Source organism: Sarcophilus harrisii, chromosome 5 (genome assembly GCF_902635505.1).
Source record: "Sarcophilus harrisii chromosome 5, mSarHar1.11, whole genome shotgun sequence".
Lineage (NCBI taxonomy): Eukaryota > Metazoa > Chordata > Mammalia > Dasyuromorphia > Dasyuridae > Sarcophilus > Sarcophilus harrisii.
In genome coordinates this window covers 254624366-254646436 of record NC_045430.1, presented here as the reverse complement: position 1 = coordinate 254646436, position 22071 = coordinate 254624366, and the positions used below count along the sequence as shown (strand labels likewise).

At 35.2% G+C, this 22071-nt stretch overlaps 1 protein-coding gene across 7 annotated transcripts in view; it reads left to right on the top strand.

The window, feature by feature from the left end:
• The window catches only part of TBC1D5 (TBC1 domain family member 5), a 571191-nt gene that overhangs the window by 450286 nt on the left and 98834 nt on the right, over window positions 1-22071 (top strand). For all 7 annotated transcript variants that reach the window (XM_031940325.1, XM_031940321.1, XM_031940324.1 and 4 more), the window contains one exon: window positions 8360-8466. In XM_031940325.1, the coding sequence (XP_031796185.1) occupies window positions 8360-8466 (107 nt within the window). The remainder of the gene's footprint in view (window positions 1-8359; window positions 8467-22071) is intronic.

Below are 22071 nucleotides of genomic sequence, written 5' to 3'. Positions count from 1 at the left end.
TTTTTAGATCTGTTTTTTCACACATCTCTTTTGGTCAATGCAGAAATTCCTTACTTTGTTAGATGTACTCATTCCTTATCATATCATTTAAGTTTCTAGAGCACTTTCAGCTTATACAGCTTTTCACTGAAATCTTCTCATCTATTCCCATTTGTGCTTTGATCTACAAATACACACACACACACACACACACACACACACACACATTCTTATTATTTGCTTTTTGGTTTGAAATTTTGTCTTGAGCCTGGAGCTACATTGAAGTTGTGCTGTTATGTATCTGTATGTATCTTTGTGCCATTATCTGTATGGCCTACACTAAGATTTCTGGTTTTGTTCTTTCATTTTCTTGTTAAGAGCATGTTCAACATCAGGTCAGTCTGTCAAAAATAAATTCATTTCAGTTGCTAACTGAATTGCATTTGACTGTTACAGGGAAACCTCACCCAATTAAGTCATAAATTCTACCTTATCTTTTGTTCTTTTCTTTTGACTGCTTTTTAAATTAATGAGTGACCCTTAAACTTCTTAGTCTTTGTTGTTTTCTTTGAATTTTAGATATCAGACTATTATCAAAGATATTTCATATCAAGTTATTCTTTTTAATATATTTTTCTTCTGATTGCAGTGGTGTTTATTGATGTAAAAGGTTTTAAAGTTGCGTATTTTACCTAGTATGATATCTTATAACCTGTTTTCCAGATTAGGGCTCTGTCTTCTACTCATAATTTGAAATTTTTTCAACTATCTGTTTCCTCCGTTTTTCTCTGGCAGAATTTCTTATATTTGATTGTTGATCCATTTGGACTTTATCATGGTATATAATATAAGGTGCTGTTTTAAAATTACTTTCTGTCAGCTAGATTTTCAGTTTTCACAGTTCTTTTCTTCCCAAAGGTTCCATTTCCCACTAATAGTTAAGTTCAAAATTTTTTTCTTATCTATTTTTATTTTGATCTGGCTCATATAATCTGTTCACCCAATCAATTTTCTAATTTTTTTTCCAGTGTCAAAGGGTTTTAATAATGTTTTTGTAATAGTTTGAAATAAGATCGTCCCTAGGTCCTTCTCAATTTTTTTTTACCATATCCCTTGAAATTTCTGACCTAAGAATTTTTTAAATTCTGTCTTACTCTATAAAGTATTTCTTTGGTTAAGTGGATTCAAAGTATCAATAAAATTAGGTGTAATTTTAGCAATATTATCTTTTACTTTATTGGCACAGTTTAGGGATGAATCCTCAATATTTTTCCAATGACTCTTGGCTTTTTTTGTATAAAAATTGTTTTGTAATTATATTTAGATAAGTTCTGTATATCTTGGTTGGTTAACTCCAAGATATTTGATTTATTAGAAATACATGGAATTCCTCTTTCTCCTGAATTTTGATATACAGCCCTAAAAAAAGCTGACAATTTTCATGGATTTGTTGTCTGTCTTGTTTGCTTTACTAAACTTATTGTCTCATTTAATCTTTTCTTCTTCTCTTTGTGCTAATTTTGTTTTTATTATCTTTTGTTATTGTTAGTGTTTCTAGTCCTTCATCAAATCATAATAAAGACATCAAGCATACTTACTTTACCCCTTATTAGGAAAGTACCCATCATTATTCTTTTATATCTAATGCTAGTTCTTTATTTAAATACTTTTATTCACATAGGGAAGATTCTTTTATTCCTTTGTGTTTTTTTTTAATTTTTTAAAACATGTATTTTATCAGAGGTTTTGCCATGTTTATAGAATAATAACATTATTTTGATTCACATAATTATGATGATGGTTTTCCTAATGGTGAATTGGCCTTATATTCAGTATAAATAAAATTTGATCAGCATGACTAATTTTTAAAAGATATTGAAACTGTAACCCATCATTGATATTAATATTTAATATTTTTGCATAAATATTCATTAGTATTGTTGCCATTTAGTTTTCTTTCTCTCTCTGGTTTGGGTATCCTGGTCCATTGATTTAGCACAGTTAATTTGGCTTCTTCTTTATGGGCAGATTTGCCATATTGTTTTCTCTTTCCTATGACCTTTTTATATGGGAGATATAAGAAGGAACCTTACAATTTAAATATCTTTTAAACTATTTTGTAACTTACAATCCTCTTTAAAATTCCATTCCCTGTGTATATTATTGTTTAGTGTTTCATATTTTTCTCCCAATTCAATATTCACATTTTAGTCATGATGGTTAAGGAGCTTTTACCTTGGATATTCATTATAGCTGGAGAATGAAATCAGGGTTTGTGCTTAATTCAGATTTAGCTTCACAAAGAAAATCACTGGCCCATAACTTCTTGTGATCTAAGTTTTTTATGACAAACATATTTTTAACTGTGTTACTCCTATCCTTACTTTGAGAAATCAGCTCTTGCTATCTTGTTCTTTTGCTTTAGCGTAGTACCAGTTTCTCTTAGGGCCAGAATTTTCTTCATCCTAGTTCACATCTTCTGGATATTTTATTAGATAGAGACCATTGTAGCTGCTTACCATTTTTTCTCTCTTTTCCCTTTGGAATATTGTATAATTTAATAAGAGCATCTTTTTCCAATGAAAAAATAGATATAGAATAGAAGCTTTAGTCTTTTTAAATAGTCTGTGTCACTTAGTTTTTGAAAGCCTTGGTTAAAATGTTCTAAAGTGAAGCATGATTTCGGTACTCTTCCTTCCTGACTTGTTATGCGCCCAAGCCCTTCCTAACCGCCTTCCCCTCTTCTCCCTGGAGTCTTTGTTCATCTTTCTAAGTCCCCTGTACTCTGCAGGCCAATGATATTGGCCTCTGTCTGTCAGTGCCAGGCATGTTCTCTCCCTGTCATCCAGGTTTGGGATGCTTCCCTTCCTGCTCTCTCCCTCCTGGCTTCCTTTAATCTCAGCTAAAATCTCTTCTTTTGTAAGAAAACTTTCCTGATACCCCTTAAGGCTACTTCCCTGGGCTGATTATCTCCAATTTATCTATCCTGCATATAGGTGTTTGCATATTGTCTTCTCTCTAAACTGAGAACAGAAACTCTCTTACTTTTCTTTGTATCTTCAGCATATAGTGTGGTGCATAGTGGGACTTAGTGAAATGCTTCTTGACTCCTCTGACTGACCTACTATGCATCGGGTTTGTGGGGATCTAAGAAGTAGATGTGAACAAATGACAAGTAACTCAAAATGGTCTCATAACAATGTAGATTTAACCAAGAACCAATTTTAGAGCTTCTCCAACTACTGCATTTTTCAGATGAGGAAACTGAGTCTCATGGAGGTCACAGAGGTAACAAGTGGCAGAGTAGGGATTTGTCACCAAAGTCCCATTTGCATTATAAGGCTTCTGAACAAATTAGCCACTTGATTATGTGCTTCTTACATCCAAGTAACAGTCATCCCCAAGAGCTTCTTTTCCTTTTAATATCAAAACAATCCATTCTGGTTAAAGAGCGCAGGAAGAATGCACTCACAGCTCAGGATCATGGGGAATCCTAGACTAAGCTCTACTGTTAAAACACCCATATCCTGGAGCAGTGCTGCTGTCAGCGTCCAGGGGGACCGGACAGGGGCAGTGTCACAGAAAGAACAATCCATCAGGGCTTGCCTCCTACCCCTTGTCTCCGTCTCGGTTTCCTCCTCGTCACCTGTAGTGTCTCCCTCAGAGGCTTCTTGTGATGACATCAGTCATGGATGTGAAGCTTTCCCTGTGCTTTGGCTCTTTCAGCTTGGAGAGCGTCCCCCGAAAGAGTTATAGACATGTTCTGAAAAAATGACGGGTGAATGAAATGATTGCCCTTTGATGAGTTATTTAGCACCACTTTAACATATGAGGTGTGACTGTAATGTAATGACATCAATTTCCATAAGCCATATACAAAAATCAGTCTCACCTTGTACTTCAGAAGGCAAATTTACACAGACTTATCATGAGGTTATAAATGTAGTGTCAAGGGTTTTTTCCCCTTGTATTTTAAGAACAAAATGAAAAAAAAAAATGTTATCCTTACTTGGTCAACAACAGAATGACATACAGACAGATATGTTAGTCTTCTTTGTGACACAGGCCATGAGTTAGGCTTTTTTTTTTTTTTTTAGTCTTTTAAGTGTGTTTTTTTCGGTGACTTAAATGGTGCCTGCTTGCCTTCTTTACATAAGTAAAATGGGTATATAATACTAACTCCTAAGTGAGACAGCACAAGTCCTTTTCATTCCATTTTACAGATGGAGATCCTGCGGCTGTAAGAGATGATACAGTTAGTTACCAGAAGTACCTAAGCATTTCCACATCCCTCTTGTTCTTTCCTCCTTCATCACTTTCACCATCTATCCATTTGACAACATATGCTGATTGCATTCTGGGAGTTCTTTTTATCTCCTGCCTTATTCAACATCTTTATCTTTCCACAATTTCCTCTTACTTCATCCCCTCCCTCTCTCTTCAGACTCCTATTCCCATTCCCATCACTTTTCTATTTTCTTTCCTCTCCTTATTTGTCTTTTTTTTTTTTTGTAAAAAAGTATTTTTTTTCAATTACACACAGTTTACAACATTTATTTTTATAAGATTTTAAGTCCCAAATTTTTCTCCTTCCCTACCTCCCTCTAGACAACAGTCTAATATAAATTATCCGTGTGCAGTCATATTAAAACATTTCCATATTAGTTATGTTGTGAAAGAAAAAAGAGAACAAAAGGGAAAACTACAAGAAAAAAAAGAGAAAATACTGTCTTCAATCTGCATTCAGATACTGGAGTTCTTTCTGTGGTTGTAGATCACATTTTCATTTGTGAATCTTTTGGGATTTACTGTGGATCATTGTATTGCTGAGAAGAGCTAAGTCATCACACAGTGTTGCTGTTACTGTGTATGATGTTCTCCTGGTTCTGTTTCTTTCACTCAGCATCAATACATATGCACATCTTATTTAGAATAGATCTGATCCAAAGACCTCAAGGACACTGGCATAGTGTGTCCCCCTAGGTAAAGCCAGCCCCATTGCCAGGGCAAATGCAGTAACGTCTTCCAAGTTCTCCCTCCATATTTTATATATTTCCAGATTGTGAGGTGAACAGAAGAGCAGAGAAAAACCCTTAGGAAGCTAAGGAAAAGGTGGTGAGTGTAGTACGATTAGAGTGCTGTGGGTGGGCAATCACTTGGCAGTTCCTCCAGGCATTGCACTAGAACATACTGTAGAGTTTACACTTGTCCCATCATCCCCTTTTGCTACTTTATGGCAGTGATGAAATCATAGGTATAAATAGTATCATTAGCCATCCCAATGTGCCAGTGGTCTTGGAACCAGCTCCTGAGCCGCAAGCAACTCTTCTAGGCTCCAGGGTCCTGTCATTGGTGCTGGTACCACAGATACCCATTACTGTTGCCTTCTTCCTCTTGACATTTTCTTCCCAGAGGAACGAGAGTAGGAGGGAAAGGAGGCATTCTTGAGTCTCTTTCATTCTCTCTCTGTTGCTGCCTCCCTTGTTTTAATGGCACTTCTTGGTGGGGCAGTCAGAGAAGCTCTCCCTCTATCCTTCCCAGTGGTAAAAACGTCAAATAGCCATTTCCCCCCTCCTCTAGAAGTTGTTTTCTTGTGATAAGTTGCCCTGGGATTCTGATTAATATAAGCAAGAAAGAAAAAAACAAGTTTGAATTTTTAAAGGATTAATTCTAAAATCCTCCAGATAGGAACTTCATGGCCAGTAATTTAGAATTAGAGGAACAAGGTCCAGGTGGAAAGAAAGATTTATATATATATATATATATATATATATATATATATATATATATATATGTATGTATATGTATGTATGTATATGTGTGTATATGTATATATGCATGTGTGTATATATATATATATATACATATATGTCTATATATTTAGCCATCAAGATAAAGGTGAGAGTATTACCCTATATTTTAAGCTAAGAGGAAAAATCTGATGCAAAGAATCCCTTGGTACAGTTTTTATTTTTTTAATAGAGATTGGCAGGAAGGTTCAGAGAGGAGAATGGCATTCCCTATCTAAAAAGAGCCAGGCAGCCTTAGTTTGAGATATGGAAGATGAAATTTGTCATTCTTTTTATGAAAGCCTTTGTTTGTTTAGTAAAACAGATTCTTAAAAATAAATATCTAAATACAGGACCTGTCAGAGACTTGAACAGGTTGATGAGAGTCTTTATCTGACTTGTGTTTAGGAGGGAATTCAAGAGACTGATTCAGGAGGCTGATTGACAAGCACTAAGAGAAGAGAGTTATCACATCAGTAGCCAGTGACAAAAATTCTTAAGGACTTGGTCTTTCAAAGGTGTCCGGCTATTCGGACAACAAAAAGAAAAGAAATGTTGTGTGACAGAGGAGTGATTATATTTTATACTTCCTTCTGAGAGCCCAACAATGACTGAAAATTCTGTTGCCTTCATATCAGATTCATTTCATTTCCACTCTTCCTGATCTCACTTAAAATTGTCCTTGTGTGTTAGGCTGTTTTGTACTTGTGAGAATTAAAGTAGTTAAAGATCTTTTAAAAGTTCAAAATACTTTGAAACAGATAAATCTGTATTCATGCACATAGTAGGTTCTCAATTAATATTTATTGAATGAAGGTTCCGCATATCTAAATAGATTATATCAATCCTTATCTCTACTGACATATTTTAATTAGTTATCATCCACAGGCCTACTTTGCAGGATTTTTTCTTCATTCACTTTAGTCCATTTTACATGACTGAAAAATGGACAAATTAAACTACATTAGGAGGATAGCCGTTTGGGTCTGACCAGTTTCTAATTTTGAACAGTTGAACAGTTTTTAAAAAGTAATTTTCTGATTTATGAGTTTGATTATTTCTGGTGTGTGTATATATCTATATATGTATGTCTATTTGGTGCAGTATAATAGCTGTGTAAGAAAAATGTGAGTGAAAACCCTTTGCCATTCTTAGTATGCAAGCTATGTGACTTTGGGGGGATGGGGGAGGGGAAACCAGGTATCAGAATATGAACAAGAAAAACAAAAGAATGAGAAAAGAAAACGCAGAACAGATAAAGAAGGAGTAGGATAAGTGAGTGCTTTACAAATGAAAGCAGATGTATGAAATTACAAGCTGTCGGATCAGCAACGGAAATGAAGATGATAAAGTGGTTCCCTGCACAGATTATAATTATTCATTTTGCCCAGTCCTGCATCCTTTCCCCATAATCCTCATGGGGGAGGGTGAAAGAAGGTACGGCAAGAGATGATGCTTCCAACGTGAGGGGGAAGGCTCGGAATCCAGAATGTCTCCGGAGCCATAAGACAATTGTTTATTTTTGCAGTTTAGACTGATCCTATTGACTCACTGTTATTTTCTATGCCTTCAAAGATTTTTTTTTTCCAACTAATTCTTCTGATTGATGAAAAGGACTGTGTTGTAACAAAAGTAACTGCAAAGTTTCTTTACAATTAGTATTGTTGGAGGCAGCCTGTATACTACACAAAACAAGCATCATTAATAGGCTCTGCTTTGACAGCCGCAGCAGATGGATGGCCTGAATTTAGATGGTGCAGAAGAAATGGAGTAGTTTATATAGACCTGCCTAAAAAGATGTTTAATAATTGCACTCATAATTAGATTGATTTTAACAAAAATGACAGTCTCATAGGCAGTTAGATTTAAAACATAAACTGTTATTACATTCAGATTCTACAAAAAATATCACATAGATATTCACTTAAATCTCCTGTTTACCAGGAAAAAAAAACAAATATATTTGAGGACACATTTTAATAGGTCCATGTTCTCATGGCTTTACATAGGATTCTGTAAGTAGCAAAACTGGAGATAGAAAGCACAAAAAGTAGAGGAAGAGCAACAAATCTATGTCAGTTTTATCGTTTGAGATGGGTACATATCCCTGCCACACCCTAAAATCAGATCTTTGGCCATTATTATAAGAAAAGATATTAAAAAGTCATATTATTAGTTCAAAGTGCCGCTTAAATGAATACTGAAGGGCCTGAGAAATGACTTGACCTGTGATTTCCTCAGTGTTGGGGGTCCCCAGGGAAGAACTCCCTCTTCCAATGCAGCTTGGTACCTTCTCTGCAACATAGGGTTTTAGTAAGATGCCCAGAAGACAGAGGCTCGATGAGTCACTAAGGATCGCACCAATGCAGAGCCAGAGACATGACTTGAACCCGGGTCTTCCTAGCTCCTGCTTCTCCAGGTTGCCCTAGAGAGGACAGACTTAAGGCTTGAAAAAACAAACAAAAACATTAAATGACCTTTGAAAGTTGCCTTTATTTTCTTTAACTCTGTCAGATTTTATAAATTCAGTGATACCAAAAAAGAAGAACTTTCATCAGAATGTATTCAATTGCCTTTTTGCCTTTTTTTAGTGATCTCCAGTAACTATCAAACCTGCCTGGGACTTCTGATGCATTACCCACCAATCGGGGATGTACATTCACTTATCCTCAGGGCCCTTTTCCTTCGAGACCCAAAGGTAAGTCTTCCAGGGAGAAACTGCTATGTCTAATTTGTGGGGAGAGGACCTCATTTTCACAGAATATAGAGAATTCCTATCATGTTTACCCCGGAGTTGATCAGGAGCATTTGTCTAAAGTTTGTAGACCAAAAAGAGAAGCTGTCAGTGGCTTCACAAAGCAAAGACGCCACAGTTAATTGTATTGAAGGGTGTTGTGTGAAATGGAAGAATGAGCCTCTGGTTCCTCCAAAGGGCCTGGTTGTGCCATTGTGCAGGGCTGCTAACTCAAACAGATCGCTCCCAACGACTTCCCCATGCAGCCACAGCTCATCTTTGGCGTCCCTCACAGGGGACCATGTGCCAAAGTAGAGCCTGGAGGGCAATCGGGAGACCAGCAAACTCTATCTGGAAAACAGACCATCACTCACTATTTGCATTTACTAGATACTAAAACCCTGCATTTATTTAATCCAAAGATTATGCTGTTCTAAATCTTAGAGTTAGCAGTATTTCAGATGGATATTTAAACAGGCTCCAGAGCAGATTTGCCCTATGAAAAATGATAGCGTTACACAGAAATTTCCTTTTACACTTCATAGAAGAAGTGTGCACTTTTACAACTAATGTTATATTTCTTGAAAATAAGAACATTTAATGATCTTAAAAAAAAAATCTGTGAATCCTTACTGTTTTTGAGCCAAACAAAAATATTGGAGAGAGAGAGAGAGACAGAGAGAGAGTGCTCAAAAACGAAATCAAGGGTGCCAGGCATTGGATGATAATCGCAGCCTTTGGATCTTTGGCAGACCCCCCAAAACAGTTGTGCTGGCAGCTTTGGAATTGTCTTAGAGTCAGTCTGTCAGTTGGTTACGCTGCCAAAGCTGCCTCTGAGCTACCCTGGCCTCGAAGTTCAGTGTCCTTTAGAAGATAGCTTTCATCACTAGCCGGCTCCTGTCCTTGCTTCATTCTTCCATTCATTCTTTTATGGATTCAAGAACATTGTCTCCTTGTACCTGTCGCAGTTTTCTGTAGAAATGTATACTTTTGCATCATTTCTTTTACATACAGAAATTTCTTTGAACATCAGAAATATAATCCATCTTTTCTCTGATATATAAGAAATGTGTGTAATTATTGAAAGATTTAGGCTTAGCTTATGATATCAATCACAAATTTATTTTCCTTTATTTTCATTACAAACAACAACATTAATACATGTTTGTAAAAGGAAAATTAAGGTAGAGGAGAGACTCAGTGCAAAACCATCAAATTATAAGTCCTACCTATGTAGTTGGGTCTTTTATCATTATTATTATTATTATTTAATTCAGGAGGGAGGAAAAGTGTCTTAGGTAAAACCATCTCTCTTGGTAATTTGTTCCTTAGAATCACCTTATTTCAGGATGCTGCATGGATCCATTGGTATTATTAGTTAAACCAGGTGCTTTTTCATGTTCTCTGGCTTTAATAGAATACTTTTCACAAGCACAGAAATAGCGTACATATTATGACAGAGGATAATAAGGATAAAATCTAAAGGAAGTAACTAAACAAAGTACAATTATATCTTCTTTTAACTGAAAAAAAAATTCAGCCTGTTAACAAAGGGAATTCCTTCATTCATATTCAAATAAGAACATCTCGGATACTGAACCAAAATACTCAGTAGTATTACAGAATATAAGACCTTAAGCATTAAAGTCAAAGCCTCTATAAGCTTTAGAGAAGATCCAGGTAATTAGGTAAAACGAACCAGATTTAAATGGCTCTGAAAGTCAGTCCATTGCATGATATTCATGAAGCACTGATGGTATAATGGTGATAAAAATAAAAACAAACCATGTCATAATATGGGACCCAAAAGTTAAAATGGCAAGGGAGGTACTTGGTTTCCATGCCTTTATTAGGAACATAACCTAATTGCAAACATTCACTAAATAGCATCTAGTACTAGAAAATTCATCAGACGAATAATATCCCAAGGAATGGATAAGTTATCCATTTATTTTTAAAGTAGAATGTGATCGTTCTTAACAGAATTGATTTGATGGTGAAATTTTTCCAGCTCTGTAGCATATACCATCCAAATGCAAGATGTTTACCTTAATTTAAAGGAAAATACAAGGAAAAAAAGGTAATTTAGCAAATAATAATAATTATAACTAGCTTTCATTTTTATCTTCACATGAACTCTGAAAGTAGGTGATATCATCCCTATTTTACAGAAAAGGAAACTGATGCAGGTATCAGTTAAGTGACTTTCCCAGACTTCCATAGCAAGGATCTGAGACTGGATTTTAACTCAAGTTTTTCTGATTTCAGGCCCAGTGTACTATCCACGATATCATCTAGCTGCCTAGGACTAATATTTTGTTTCAGTTTTTAGTAATAATTATTATTTTCAGGCTACTTTGTAATTCTCAATTGTAAACCACTAAGACTGAAAAAAAATTGATCTATTCTCCCCACAGAAGGCATCTATATATAAGTGAAACAACAAAAAGGAAAATTAAGGTTAGTTACACAAATCCTTTCATCAATGAATTAGTTAAAAGATGAGATTTAAAGTATGAAATCACTACCACATCTGTACTAAGTACAGGTAGCAGTCAAGGTAACAGCATTTTGCAATGTAATAATGCATTGATGTCTTGTAACTATCCCCAAACATCAGAAGACACTAAGAAATTGAGAACATATGAGTTTTTTAAATATAAGTTTAATTGGTTTTCATTTTTTAGCAGAAAGTTGCCAGTTATTTGGCAAATGCTTCTTATTTAAACAAATTAAAATTAATAGTTACTATAGTCTTCAGTCAGAGCAAGTGCATATCTCTGTCCTCCCAACAATTTCATAGAATCTCAGCAACCATCCAGTTCAACCTGTATGTGAAGCCAGGCAGCAAGGGGAGAGAGGCCTGGAGTCAGGACCGAGACACTCACTAGAGGGGGTCACCTTAGTGTCTGTCTGTCTCAGTGTCCTCCGCTAAAATGAGAATAAAATGTAGCTTCCCTCTCAGGGTTTTCATGAGAATCAAATGAAGTGATCTGGGTAAAACTCTTAGCACGCACTTGGTACACAGTAAATGCTTCGTAAATGCTTATTCTCCTCCCTTCCCTGTCCCTGTACCTCTAAAAACAAAGCTGCCAAGTGGCCCTTTGAAGACCTTTATTAAAAGGGTTTCTACTTGAAACAGTTTCTGAACATTTGTTTTGAATTGTCATTTTCCCTAATATCAAGACTAAATAGAAATTGGAAGAGAAAAGAATTAGGCATCAGGAGCCCAACTTGCCAGGCTCTTTGAACCAATCCTGAGTCATGAAGTCCTAAATTGTCCAGGCTCCCCCTTCCAGAGGGCCCTCCCACCGTGTTACCCCCCCCCCCCCCCGCCCCCAGAATATGGTACAGTGTCCCAGCCGAGTGGAGGACAGGTCCGGACAGCCCCTCCTAGCCCCAGCGCTCTGCGGCCACAGCCTCCTTCAGTCTTGGCAGCCTTACCATGCTCTTGTTTCCTGTGGAGCTCACAGCCAGTATTGGACCATGGTGTTCTGTAGCATCATTTGAAATTAAGATATTCCTTGATATCCTGTAATAAAACTTGTCAGAATCAATTAATTCTTTTGAAAGTCATTCTGTAACAGACAAACAGGGATTGTCAGAGGGTGCAGATGAAAGTTTAGAATTAAAGTCTACCAAGCTATTAAAAGTTATTCAAGTAGTAGGACCTAGAAATACTTTAAGGTATATTTGTTAAGCATATTTGAGGATTAAAATGTGGAACAATATAACAATCTGCCAAAATTGTCCATGTGACCTAAGGCAGATTAACATCGACTAAGGATTTCGGTGTCCCCTCAGGGCAGCAAAACCTCTTAGAATCGGGACCAAGGTGGAGAAAGGAAGAAAGAAGGCTCTGGATAGGTTGGTGGGAAAGCAGAAATACTGAAATCTTAAGAAAGACTGTTTTACTGATTAATCTGATGTTCTAGAGACTTAAAGAATGGTACTAAAATCCCTCATCCTGTGGGGCAGGGACCACCAGGGTTCACTGAAGAATAAAAGCCACAGAGCACATCCTGCTACCCAGTTAGATTTATAAACACTCTCCCATCTTCTGTTCAAAGTGTGTTTTTCTGCCTTGTTTCTTCTCCTCTCTCCATCTTTAGCTGTACCATTTGCCTTTTACAGTTCCTAATTACCTAATACTATATAGCTAGTAAGAAATCGATCATTTCTGAAATTTTTAGACAGAAGAAAGAATTAACTATTACTCTTTACTTTTCTGATAGTAGAAATTATGAAAATATTGTCTCACTCTTTACCTTGGTTTCTTAGTGGGCATAGGGATGATATGAGTAGAAGAGAAATAATATTTGAAATGTAGACAACCATAAAATCCTTAGACTGACTCATAAGATCAAAACATATCAGAATCACTACACAAAGTATTTGTAACAAGCTGGATAGTTAAAATCTTCTAAATACTCTCTTTGTGTCTAATATCAATACATACAGGAGGGCATATAACAAGGGACACAGATTTGCCCAGCTACTTACAGGTACTAATATGGGGTTAGGGCTTAGTAACATGGAATTAGGGGAGGAAATTCTATAACAGATTGAAACCACAAGAACTAGAAACTGTGAACCTTGGTCAATGGCGTTCTCCTAGAAAGATTTTATCTTCGAAAAGGAAGATATTTGAACCCACAGTAAAATAATGAATGAAACTTCACATACTTAGGCAGTCTGAGTATTGTTTGAGGTTTATGAAAATCTATTCTATATGAAGAAATGGGATGCAAATATGTAGTACCATATGAAAAATTGTCACAGACTCTTGTACCCCATATATTATAAAGATGGTTTGTAGACTTTCTTTGTCAGCCTCCTGTCCTAATTGTCTCATTTTCTTTTCTTTGGTCATATCACCAGCGCAGAATAGATTTTCAGCCAGAATCTCTTAGTTAAACTAGGAGAAAAGGAGGGCCAGCTGAAAAATATGAAGTGATTAAAAAACAGAGTTCCAACCAGAGTTGTTCAAATAAAAAAAATTTTAAAACCCAATTAGAAACAAAAGTCATAGAAAATGTGAACATATTGTGTTCCTTAAATAACCAGATGTTCCTTCTCTCCTGAAGGCAGTAAGGGCTAGGAATAAAAGGTTTAAAACTATTGTTTTAAGTTAACTGTGAATTTTGCAAATCTGTTTTTACCCTTTAGCAAATAAAATTCTAATACAGCAACATAAGCAAAGTAATTTTCATCATTGGGCGTTCTTATTTGTGTGTTGTTGTGTGTGTTGAAGTGTTAACCTTATCACAATGACTTATTACAAATGAAATACAGTACATAAAAAATTACCATTGTAGATTCTGTGCTAGGAACTTGCCAGCTCTCCTTTGTCAGTCTCAGAAGCTCGAATGTTTCTCAAGAAATATACCTCCTAAGTTTGTAAGCAGCCCATGTAACTGTTTGCAGAAGAAACTAGTTAGAAATAAGGCAGTTTAATTTCACAGAGCCATTCGTGTATATATAAACTGACTATAAAAATATATAACATGCACTGTTCTTAGACTTGTCCAATTCAAATTGAGCCTTCATGTTTGAGACAGTATTAAGTTTCATTTCTTTATCTGACTTATAAAATGTCAGATTTTAAGAAAGTAACTCAATTAAATATTTACTTATAATGCAAAAATGAGAATTTTATATGTGTGTGTATAATTACATACATGTACATTACATGTATGTATATATGTAAATGGAAATGCACATGACAGTATCAGTCACATTGAATGACTTCAGCAAAATGGGTCTTTTGCAGAATTTAGTACTTCTGTAAGTCAATATTCTAAAAATTGAGAAGTAGTGACTGACTTCAAGCTCCCAAGGTCAAACTAAATATTATTTCTGCTTTTAATTTAATATCATATAAGAAACGGTGACCCTCCAAATATAGAGAAGCTTGGCTGTTTGAACAATTTGTGCATAGAATATCTGTTTAATGTTCTTTTCATGGTGCTGCTTTACCTGCCAGAGATTTCTAAGGTGTCTTCACATGCCTGAAAGACTGGCTGCTTCATTGGTGTGTTGATGTGCAGGTTTCTTTTTCCTTTTTTTCTTTTTTCTTTTTTTTTCTTCCACATTCCCCATCCTCAATAAATTGGTTTCTAATACCTCCTTAGTTGAATTTACTATCAGAGTTGAAAATTTACTTAGAAACTGGCATCATGAAGATTTTTTGTGTTTGTACATTCTGTTAGACTCTTCTCATAACTAAGAAATTAGGAGAAAATAATTTTTGATATTGCTATTAACATTACTATTCTTTAAACATTTGAATACATGTATTAATTTAATTTATATTTTGTCTTTTGCTAATAATCAGATATATTTTTACATCCAAGCCACAAAATACATATTTTAATTATAGATAAATACCCAGGAAAGTTTTGTTTATGAATTCATCTAACTTTTAAAAATTATATAAATTAACCAAAAAAATGCAAAATTGAACTAAATGTTTATCTTTTTATTCACTATATTTTTCTTTAAGAAGTATGCCATGTATTTCTCTGTTTTGATTTTTTGGTCTTAAAAGTATCTTAAATAATTTTATATTTGTTTTGTGACATTTTAAATAACATTTTTCAGTTTTACTTCTTTTTTTTTTTTTTTTTTTTTTACCAAAAATTTTGTGTTCAATCGGACCAGATTGATTTTAGTAAGGTAATGAAATATTCTTTAAATTATAATTCTAGTTAAAAGTTAATATTCTATTCTTCCTCAGGCAATTATATTACCTAGGGCTTAAATGGCTATATTAAAAATATAAGAAAATCGAAGTTTAAGAACTTCTAAAGAGAAGGAAGTTATATTATAATACTCCTTTAAATGTGAGTCACTCTTTTATAGTATGTAAGATACTTAAAGAGACTTAAGCATTCTAACAATTCACTTCAACACAGTTCTTAAGGACCTAATGTGTGTTAAGCACTGTGGCAGATGTTGGCTATACAAAGTAGAAAATGAAGCAGTCCTTTCTGAATAAAAAGTGCCTATTTAAGGTAGGTCCCTAGCTTTTTAGTTGAAGGTCAGATTCCATTATAGTTAAACTCTACAGGTCGTGAAATATGACTGTGTTGAATGTGGTTTGAAGTAAATAGACCATGGCTATGATTTGGAAATCTTTTTATTATAGAAACAAGGTAATGTTTATATTAGTAGAATTTGGCCTGCAGTTCTACCTTAAGGTACATCATTTAGGGGAGAAGAGTGTCTTATTGTTCACACATCCAATCCTTTCTAACTCTTCATGACCTTATTGACCATAGTACATCAGGCCCTTCTTGCCTCTATATCTCTTGAAGTCTGTCCTAGCTCATGTCCATTATTTCCATGATACTTTCTCACTCTCATTCTCCACTGTCCTCTTTTGCCTTTAATCTTTCCCAGTACCAATCTTTTCCAGTGAGTCCCATCTTTTCATTACATGGCCAAAGTTATTAAATATCAGCTTCAGTATTTGACAGTCTAATGAATAGTCTGAATTGATTCCTTTGAATATTGGCTTATTAGATCTCCTTGCTGTCCCAGGGACTTTCAGAAGTCTTCTCCAGCACTACGATTTGAAAGGATCTGTTCTGCAGCATTCAGCTTTTCTTATAGTCCAACCCTCACAGGTGTACATTGAGATTATAAAAATCATAGCTTTCACTATACTGACCTTTGTCTGCAAGGTGATGTTTCTGCTTTTTAGTAGGCAATGCAGATTTTCCATAGCTTTCCTTACAAGGAATAGGTGGTTTTTAATTTCATGGCTGCAGTGTCTTCTACAGCAGTTGTTGAATTATAAAATCTGACAGTGCTTCCATTCTCCTGCTATTTGCCAGGAAATGATGAGACCAGTAGCCAAGACTTTAATTTTTTTGATGTTAAGCTTCAAGACAGCTTTTATTCTCTTCCCTTTTACCTTCATTAAGAGGTTTCCTAATTCTTAATTAATTGTAGAGGATGTTTAAATGATTACCAGAAAATGATAGAAGAGCTTGTCAGATGTCTTTTTTATGCACCCTTAATTCTCATCTTCTTTCATAATGTTCTAAATAACTTATTTGTTAATTACATAATATTATGATGACTTATCATGCATAATAAATATTTCAGGAAAAAATGAAAATAACTAAGACTGGATAGTTTTTAAGAGGTATGCCCTAATCTCTTGATTAATAATAGCTATTTATGTAGCATTTTTAGGTTTTCAAAGAATTTTACATAAGTTAATTCAGTTGATTCTCATAGCAGCTCTGTATGATAGTTACTATTGTTTTCTCCATTTTAACAGATGAGGAAACTGAGCTTTTTTTTTTTTTTTTTTTTTTTTTGGTCACATGGTAGTATGTCTGGTAATATCTAAGACCGACTTTTATTTCATGTCTTCCTAACAGTAAATCCATTGTTTTATCCACTGTATCACCTTAGCTGTTTTTATATTTTCTCAAATTTAAGAATTTTTTTTTTTCAGCAAGAAGGCTGGCTTCTTTAAATTATGTTAAAAAAAAAAGTCAAGTTCTAGCTTTCTCCATAAACATCTTTACCTATCAAACTACAATGATGAATTCTATCCAGACCCATGACAATAGCATGATTATCATTTTTACTGTTTGAAATCTAACAATACACTTTGGATTTATAAAGGAATTTGTTTTTAAAATAAAAGCATGAACTTCCTAAAATGTTTTAAGTCAATTAATTTAAAGAAAAAATTCTAAATATCTAGATAACTATAAATAATGCTATTTTTTAAAAAGAGAAAATAGCCATTTTAATGTAACAGAATTTTCATGATAAGGGGACATGCTAACAAATACAGTAAAATCAAAAATATATATTATTGTTGAATCCAAGGTAACTATTATTCTTCTAACTTCTAAACTGAATAACCTTTTTATATTCCTTATTCTTGTCCATTCTGGAGCTTTTGAAACCACTAACTACTCTCTTCTCTTAACTATTTTTTCTCTCTTTTCCTCATGACATTTTTCTCTCCTAGTTCTTCTCTTACCTGACTCACTTTCCTTTTCAGCATCTTGTGCTGGAGCACTATCTGTACCCCATCTCTTCACTAGAGCTCTGTACAATTCCCTCTCTTCTTTTCTTATTTCTATGTTCTTTCTCTTAGTGACCTCATCAACTTCTCTGGGTTTAATTATTATCTTTATGTATGTGGTTCCAAAATCCACATATCCAGCCCTTACCTCTCTCTCAATCTCTAATCTTGCAACACTACCTCCTTCCTAGTTCTCTCCACATAGATATTTTAAAATTATCTCAACCAATTAAACTCAACATACGCATACACAAAAAACTCATTGTCTCCCACCTCTCTTCCTTCCATCCCTTCTTCCTACTAATTATCCTGTTCCTATAAAGGGCACCATTAACCTTTCAGTTACTAGGTTTTCAATCTCCGCATCATCCCCTTCCTTTCACTTTCCTTCACTCCTCACCATATCCAATCTGTTGCTAAATCTGATTGATTCTATCTCCACAATGTCACTAAGATGCATCCTTCCCTTTATTCACAGAGCTCCCATCCTAGGTCAAATTCTCAAACTTGTTATCCCAACTATCACAGTAAATTCCTGATTGATCTTCTGCCTCTAGCTCCTCCCCCTTATAAAACATTCTGAACTTCCTTGAGTGTTTTCCTTGATCCCCCCTCCTCAAAGAGATCCTGTATTTCCTCTGTAATAAAACAGAAAATGTTCTCTCCTGGCCAACAACATTGTTACCTTCCAACTCTTGAATTCCCTCTTCTGTTTAATAGTGAGTTCCCACCTGGGCCTGACATTTCATGCAAAGCCGGGGCTATCCTTTTCTACTATGCTCTGGACTCATATCCGGACTTTTCTACCATGTTTACCACCTCCCCAGTTTTCAGTTCCTTTTTACATATTTCCTATTAGAATGGAAGCCCCTTGAGAACAGGAATTACCTTTCTTTCCCTCATATTTATAATACTAGAGCTTAACATAATGACATAGTAATCTCTAAATAAATAAATGCTTTATCTGTCAGTCTTCTGTTTGGTATTCAAAGTCTTTCATAGTTGTTTTCAGTCTATCTTTACAGACTAATTACGCATTAATTTCCTTCATGAATCCTTGGTTCTAGCCAAATTATCTGAGTTGTTATTTCTAAAACATTCATGGACCTTTTGTGGGCCACCTCCTCTTCCTGGAATCTGCTTCTCCGCATCCCTGTCTCATGGATTCCCAACTTAGGAATAGGAATGCTCTTTCTCCTGCCCCAGAATTACTTTGTATTTATTGTGTGTATTTGTATCTCTAGAACCTAACACAATGTGAGGCCCATAGGAACTTCCTGTGCTGATTAAATTCATGCTAAGTAGAATATTCTGCTTTCAGATAAATTTTCTGTGAGGTCAACTTCCTTTCTTTCCCAAAATTATTTAATTTTTACTTACCTGGGCTCATTTTCCCCCTCCCTAGAATATAAGCTCCTTGAGAGCAAGAGCTAGTTCTATTTTCTGTTTCCTGGAGTGACCAAAGATAAAATGGCACATGATAATGAATGTTTATTAAGTATGTAACTAACTTCTCTTTCTTAGATTTCATTAACAGATTCTTAAATGAATTCCCAAATAGAGCCTGTTTATAAATACTAAATAAGTATGTGTAAGGGAAGCTAGAGCTTTATGGCTTGAATTTTTTAATCTGCAGGAAATTTTTTTACAACACTTATTTACTTTATATTTCTTCTTCTTTCTAGCTTTGAGTAATAAATATGAAATATATTTCCTCTGTATTAACTGTGGAAGTCCTAGTATTCTCAGTGAAGGTTTAGCCAGAGTAGTTAGAAAAAAGTAAACAAGCTGGAAGTGTCAAAAATCAATTTGAGCAACATTTAACACTGCTTAACAATGTGTTCTTATGGAAAAGGTATAGAAAGTGGATATAGGAGACTTGGATCTGACCCTGTAACTTCTTAACTCTGTGACCAGGAGAGAATCACTATTTCTTACCTCATGTTTCTTAAAATAGGGATGATTATATTTGTTCTCCCAGCCTGTTGTGTTCTTCTGAGGAAAATGCTATGGTGAGAAATGTGAGTTGTTGTTGATCTTAATTATTAATTGCTTCTCTTTTGATTACTGGAGGTCAGTTCACTTCTCTTTTCAGTCCCCATTCTCTTTGTGATCAAAAGGACAGATAAGTTGATGGTCTGAACTGGTGAAGGTCATATTGGGAACCACGCAAACAAACTCAGAGACAAAAGAAGCGTCCCTTATGGCCTGCATACTGTCCTGACTATCAATTAGGGGACAGGAATGTGGTGTGCCATTTTCTGAGTTGTCCAGAAAGGTGAGATTAGCCCTAGGCTTTCTGGGTCTAGAAGCCCTGACTGCCTCCCACAACAGGAACATTTGAGACTGGAGGGTTTTGTTTCACCATTAGGTCCCAGTTAATAGAACTCCTACTGAAAAAACAATTTAGTTATCCCAGATTTTTCATTTTGCCTTCCGTTCCTATCTCAATCAAGACTTTCATTGGCTGACTGTCATATAAAAAAGAAGGGAGAAAAAGATTTTCAAATACCCAATGGTATTAACATTCTGGGTTTAAGAACCGCAATAACATTACATTTGTTGAACCATAAGTACATGTCAGAGTTTCCCAGAACCTCTCTGTATCACAATCCTGCTTCTTTATTCATTGAGCACCCACAGGATATTTAGCACACCATCTTTCATCAGCTTCCGAAGATCACAATAGTGATTGACAATAGTGATTGCATTCCTCCAATCTGCCTTCTGACCATATCAATGTTCACATTACCACCTTTCCCATAGGGCAGATAAAAGAAATAAAGTCATATTAAAAACTTAAAGTAGGCCATTTTACCACAATTTAAAATTTCTCATATAAGGTTTTTTTGGGGAAGGAGAGAGAAGCTATTGGATAGAATAAAATTTGGGGGTTTTCTGTGTATTTCAATTATCCATGCCTCCCATTGGTGCAAATTGTTCAGGTTAATTAGATTATCAGTGCTTATATCTGCTAATCTCAAATAAGGAAGATGAAAGAAAAACGCAGCATATAAACAAGTTACAGAACAGTCCTGAACCAATGTTGGTTTCTTTCTTTCTTCTCTTTTTACCTTCACAAGATTTTCAATTATATGACCATAGTAGTTACTACTTTTGAATTAATTATTCAGTGATGGGGATGTGTGAAGTTCTTGTTCCAAAACACAGCCAGGTGATAAAAGTGTTCAGATCTTTTATTGTGTCCTTCAAAATAGCCCGGCTAGCTCAGTCGATAGAGCATGAGACTCTTAATCTCAGGGTCGTGGGTTCGAGCCCCACGTTGGGCGCCAAAATGTTGGTGTTTCTTTTCCAAAACACAGCTAGGTGATAAAAGAGTTCAAGATCTTTTATTGTGACCTTCAATATAGCCTGGTTAGCTCAGAGGCCTATCTCTCTGCTTGGTTCCAAGAGCTCTTGCAGCTTTGTCCTTGGCTTCTGCCTCTGCTTTCTTCAGCCTCCAGCCAGTACCAAGTTAGAAGATGCAATGAATCTCTTGCCTTGAAATAGGGCTTGTGGGCTTCCTCCCAGAGTGCTCCTCTCTGACCCCAGTCAATGCTCCCAAGAAAACTCTCGAGTGGCTTACTGGAGGTGTATTTATGCTACTTCTCCAAGAGTGGGATTGTGGGATATCTCCCAGCATGCTCTCTGGCCCTAAGGGAGGTATGAATTCAGATATCTCTTTCTAAACCCTGAATTCTCCCAAACGTGTGAACTCCATTGAGTACTTAGATACTTAAGAACTCTCTAAAGGTGTGAACACAAGCATCGTTTCTATCAGTTGTACTTATTATCTTGTTTCAAGTTCTGGCCCAAAATATCTCTTTCTAAAATCAAATCAATCATATTGAACCATGCCAAATTAGATAATTATTGTCTCTATCAACTCCAATGTCTTAACAGTTTGTAAAGATTCCAACAGGGATGTACAGGAATGAAGAAAGAAGAGGGAAGATGGAAGAAAAAACTGGAACCAGCCCTTATAGGCTTTGTCCCCATGGCCAATAAAGAAGTTCAAGGGGTTCAGAACTTTTCTGTCAACACAGTAGGAATATTGCTTATTCACTGCAATGATTTTTTTCAATTTCACTGGCTTCAGGAAAAATAACCCGAGATAGCTGTCTTCCTGCTCCTTTAAAAATACCAATATTATTATCTCTTTAAGAATATTGTTGCTACAGGAAAACAAAAGTTAAATCTTTAGGTTTTTTTGCACATCATCATCCATATATCTTTTGACAGCCTTTTGAAGCTCTTTATCTCTAATGTTTATTGAAAATGAATTGAAGGAGGTACAAATTGATTAATGTGAGAGCTGTGAGATTTTTCATAAAATCACTTAGTCTTAAAGCTGACCAGATTATGAGAATTTTTCTGTTGGTAATTTGATTGCTTGTGGCCCTTTTCTATTTGAATTTCTATAACATAGGTATTTAAATCTTCTTTAACATTTTATTTTTATTTTTCCCCTCTATCCAAAAAAAAAAAAAAAAAAAATCATTGATTTTGAG